Source organism: Nilaparvata lugens, chromosome 3, assembly GCF_014356525.2.
Source record: "Nilaparvata lugens isolate BPH chromosome 3, ASM1435652v1, whole genome shotgun sequence".
Lineage (NCBI taxonomy): Eukaryota > Metazoa > Arthropoda > Insecta > Hemiptera > Delphacidae > Nilaparvata > Nilaparvata lugens.
In genome coordinates this window covers 15,916,750-15,922,121 of record NC_052506.1, presented here as the reverse complement: position 1 = coordinate 15,922,121, position 5,372 = coordinate 15,916,750, and the positions used below count along the sequence as shown (strand labels likewise).

General features: G+C 41.6%; 1 protein-coding gene across 1 annotated transcript; it reads right to left on the bottom strand.

The window, feature by feature from the left end:
• Positions 1-1,441: 1,441 nt before the first annotated feature.
• LOC120350196 lies at positions 1,442-2,638 on the bottom strand. Its single transcript, XM_039422714.1, has one exon. The coding sequence runs from the start codon at positions 2,636-2,638 to the stop codon at positions 1,442-1,444; it is 1,197 nt and encodes a 398-aa protein (XP_039278648.1).
• Positions 2,639-5,372: the final 2,734 nt, after the last annotated feature.

Genomic DNA, 5,372 nt, shown 5'->3' with positions numbered 1-5,372 from the left:
TGTACAGTATCCCGAAAAGCAGCACTGTAGATAGATATTAGTAGAGCAGGGTCTCCTGAACAGCCCTCTGTAACTCTGAATCTCTTCACACGTCCATCATCTCTGCAGTATGAGAATCCTGCAAAGGTCACCTTCCTGTTGTTGCTGATAAGAGTTAGACTCTTGTCACCGCATTCAAATTCACACCAATACTTTCGGGATGAACGATCATCAAAGATTAATTCAATCTTGACATCTTCATTTTGCCAATTATAGACTTCATCCAAATTTACAACAGCTACTTCACTATACTTGAGACTGTAGATAGTATCCAAAGGTACTCGTTGGCTATCACCAAACAGAACATAACCTTTAAAGTATGACATTGTCAACAGTTAGCGATTGACTGATGTTCGAGAGACAAACGCCTCCACTTATATATATAGTCTATAATGATGGTGGTGGGGTAAAAGTGAATGATAAAACAGTAAATTAAATCAAATGTTTATTTATCGACATGAAAAGGTTACGACAAAAATATCTATCTTCCAGCATTGTCTTCATAATCCAATCATGGGTTGAGTTCACAATATTGAGTGCGCAGAGTAGTGGTGCATCCATAGGCTCCTTCCTTGATCCAGTCAGCTTCTTCCGCACAGACTCCACATAGTTGAGTAGGTAATGCTCCGGGCAGTAGCTCCCATGTCCAGTGCTAGTCCTCAACAATTCCTCCAGGTTCGGTATCTTGTAGTAGAGGTAGGGTGATGTCAAGTCGACATACTCTATATTCTCCTTATCATCCTGCTGCAGCAGCTTGTCCAATTGAGCGATTGTGTCATATCCATAGACAAAGATCTTGATTGACTGTCCCAAGTTGTTGTCAGACAGCCATCGACCAATCATATCGCAAACAATTGGTTTCAGAGCTTTGTAGGGAAGATGTTGTTGATCGGCTCCCTTGACTGACCATCTTAGTCCATGTTTAGCTTGATGTAGACAATTGTTGTCAAGCACCGCACTAGCTTTCAACAGCATATCTGGGTAGGGTGGCTCAAAAAAGTAGTGATGAGTTGTTACATGATAATTATCATCACGTTCCAGTACTGCCATCTCCTTCACAATGAAATCATGATCCAGTCCTTCAAATCCTTGGAAGTTTATCAGGTAGAGTGGTAGTGGACCAAAAATGTTGCTAGCTCTTCTCGGTGTAAATGCTGTAAAATTGTCATCTCCACTACAGTCCTCAAATACCACGCCATCATCAGAAGCAGTATGTAGGTCTGTAGTACTTGTAGAATCATCCTTCATCAATGATTTGTCTAACACATCCTCTCCTTCACTTATCTCTCCATCTTCCTTAGTAGAGAAGGTAACAGTAGCCGACTTGAACATGACTGTATCACTCAATGCTTCACATAAGAATGAACTGCACAATCCAGATCATAAGTATTTTATATTCTCTCTATGCTGACTGTACTAGACCAGTCAATGGCCGATACTGTTTAGTCATCTCATGAATCATTAGGCAGTAGGCTCGTGTATTGGCGGGTATGTTGTCAGTAGCTTCAAACTCAATCCTCACATCGATACTTCCAGTTTTGAGTGATTCATTTTGGCGGGAGCAATCGAAAGCAAACAACATTATATTATCAGTGCTTATAGCTCCTGTTTCAAGCAGAGGTTTAGATGAGCGAGCATTATCATGATTGTAGACTCCATTGAAAGCTGCATACATGTTGTAGATGCGATTATCATCACCATCAATGCTCTCATATGGGTAGTATTTGTTGTTTAAAAACACTCGAATATCCTTCATACTACACTTGTCAAATTTTGAACTGTTAGCTGCTGCTACACCTCGTCTTGCAGTCTGTAGCCCAACCACAATGTAGCGCGGCTTCTCATGTTGAGTTGTTGACTTAACAGTCCATGTATGTTTTATACTTTGCGGCAAGGTTGGGTACTCGTACAATTCCCAATGTCGAAATGGTATACTGATTGGTGTGTCATTCTGTACAATCTGTAGCAGACGCATTCTTACATCATCTGCCACTTCTAAATATGGCATTCTCCACAAAAGCTTTGTGATTGCTACATTGGCAGCAGCAACATTCACACAGTCATTGAAATTAGGACTGACTCTCAACACCAGCTCTTGTTTCACATTGAGTAAAATCTGTCTATAGTCTTCAGCAAAACCTAGCAGGTATCGTAGAGGTACATCCATTTTTGTACCATCTGCAGCAAAATTAGCAAAACCAGTGGTTGAACTAAACTTGTAGCCGGCCGCTTCCATCTTGCTGCGTTCATCTCGCTCGAATGTCATAGCATTCTTCATCAGACTGGTGATACCTGGATTACGTATGCTGTCCACCTCCACACCATTGATTTCATAGCGTATTTCTGAAAACAGATTGGCAAAGAATCCAGAGACACATGGAGTTCCGGCCACAGCAGCGTTGGCAGCTCCAGTCACAGTATACTCCAAATGTAGATAGCTCTCCGATGGCAGTGTGTAAATGTCCTGTTGCTGGATTGGTATCCTCACTTCATCGTTGGCATTGAAGCTTGTGGTATAGGGGGCATGAGAATGATAGTCATAGCCAATGATACTATCGTCTGACGAAGGTCCTTGTCGTGTCACATCCAAAACTCCCATTTCTTCTATTGTATAACTTGACAGCCTCGTTCTTGCAAATACTTGATGCTCCTAGATGTTAACCTTGTCAAGGTTGAATGCTGAATGAATCTTTCTTTCCTTTTATCTTCTTTTATAGGTGAAGGAGGATGATGATGATGGAGAGAAGAAGAAGGAGGAGGATGGACTGCAGCCTCCATATCCAATCCTTGATTCCACTTTTCAAATAACAGCACCATTTCACTTGCGTTGTCTCAAATGTAAAGCAATATTTATTTCCTCGCCTCTATTATTTATAAGACGACCGTACTCGTCGACTACTTGCAGTGTAATGCTACCAATCTGCTTGATGTCTATAGGTAAATAGATTACATTCTGCACAGTCACCACCATTTTATACCCTGGATCAACGTTTGGGTAAAACTCATAGATCACGTGATCTGTAATTCCATTAGAGTAAGATCCAGTCACAATGTTGCAGGTGATGCGTATCACATTAGGCCGACTGATTTGTACAGTATTATCACTTCTAGTAGATGTGTTGGGCTCTATGAACTGGGTATTGGTAAAACCCAACAGTTTCCCTATTGAATCTTGTGGTCGTAAATCCAGCTTAGCACTGCTCAAAACTATACACTTTAAGGTTGATGGATCTACAGTCACCTGGAAATCAACATCATTTTCCGACAGCCTTTGTGCAAGCAAGTCAGTAATTGTAGAAAATTCAAAGCTACCTGTTGGTAATGATACCTGATGCAGAACCAAATCCTCCTTGTCAACAGTAGTAGCTGGCATTCTCCTTTTAGTCCTTTTAGGCAATACTGTACCATCCTTATCATCATCATCAGACTTGCCAGGTTTATGCTTCTGATGTTTAAGCACCTCGCTCCAATACTCTTCAAATCTTGCTTTAGCCATACTCCGTAGCTCATCATGTGTTATCTCTGCACTAGTAACACCCTTCTTAGAAATTCTATTACTTGCATAAAAATGTAGTACATTATTGAAACCTTCCTCAATATTAGGTATTGAGTTGCAACTTGTAAAGCTAATCAGACCAATTTCCCATTCACCACTGCTCACATCAAGTGGTGGATAAAAGTCACTCTTTAGTATTGATGTCCTACCTCCAAAACACAACATCATTGTTGTTGCCTGCTCAACATACAGTTGCACAATGAGTAGCAATCAGCCTACACTCGGTATTTATAGGGATGGAAATAATGTACAAGAGAGATAGTGAATCATTTATTTATTTTCATCAATCAAAAATTGTAAACACAAATGCCCACAGATGTGTGAGTAAAGATCTTCCTGCTTCTGATCATAGTTGTACTCAATCCTCGATGCTGGCTCCAGTCCTTTGTGCATATAGTTGATAAACTCCTGTGGCGGTCTCAGGTTGCCAAATCCATCAAAGTAGTGAGACACATCATCCTTCTTCACATAGCACACCCAATGTGTGCCAGCTCCAGTGCTGGTGTCCAGGTTGATAATGCCGCATTCTCTCCTCCAGGGTCCATTCAATGGTAGAGCATCCCGCATAAACACTCCTCGAAAGTGCTTTAGCTTCAGTTGACATGCATACTTGTGGAGATCAGCATCGGTAAGGGCTCGATCAGGTAGGGCAACTAGCATCTTCTCTTGCCGCCACATTGATGGCGACGTGCCCCATTTCCCTGCGTCCTGCGTTGTTGTCTCAGGTAGAGTCCTTTACCTTTCTTGGATGATGTCTGCTGACGTCTTAGATAAAGTCCTTTACCTTTCTTGGACGATGTGTGCCGACTTTTCCTAGAATTCTTCTTCTTACAACTTCTTGCTCCTCCCCCAAACTTTGCCTTAGCCTTCATGATGTTGGTGACTGCTAGTGCTGCAGCCTTCTCAAGTACTCCTGCATCTGAAGAGTTTACCACACTCCAAGCTTGATCTGTCAAAATGTTGTCTGCTACTGCTCTGCTCGCTGTATCACTGCTCCTCGAGTAAGCAATGTCGTGCTCCTTACAGGCTCGATCAAGACTATTTATACCGGGATCGCCTCGTGCCAACCGCTTCTCTAGCTTTGTACCTGGTCCACAGTACTGGTAACCAGGGATGTGAAGTTCAACAGGTAGAATGTCAATTGCCTTGTTCACCAATTTTCCAGCACTCTTTTTAACTATTGAACCTGCAACTTTTGCAATTGATGACAGTACCCCTCTTCCCCGGTACTTCCTCTCTCTCTTACATCCAGCCATCTAATGTTTCTTAACGGTTTTAGCAGCTGGTTTTATACTTTTTTTGGTGTGGACAATGTTTGTGTGGGTGGTGTTGTAGGAGGGGGTTCCGGTAATCCCATAAGATCTATGAAACGTTTCTTCATTTCATTGGGTGACAATCCCTTCATAGTTTTAGTATTTTTCGGATCTAACACAATGTCTAAATACAATGAAAACATTTTACCAGCAAACTCAATCAGCCTCTTCTCAAGATATCGATTGTTCACTCCATCAGTAGGCTTAATTGGATCCATCATATCAGTAAGTATTGAATCATTGAGACTTGTAAATACCTGTGATGTGGTATTGTCCCTTGTCTTTGGCAGCCACATTGAAATCAGTTCTCTACATGTTGAAAAGTTGACAGCATCCCTGTCAGCACGTGGATTTCCCAAATTGGTCAAACGCCTGTAGCGAGCATTAATGTTTCCTATGGAATCCATGACTTGACTGCTATACATAAGCAAAGCAATGTCTCTTATATAGTGAAACTAGTATGC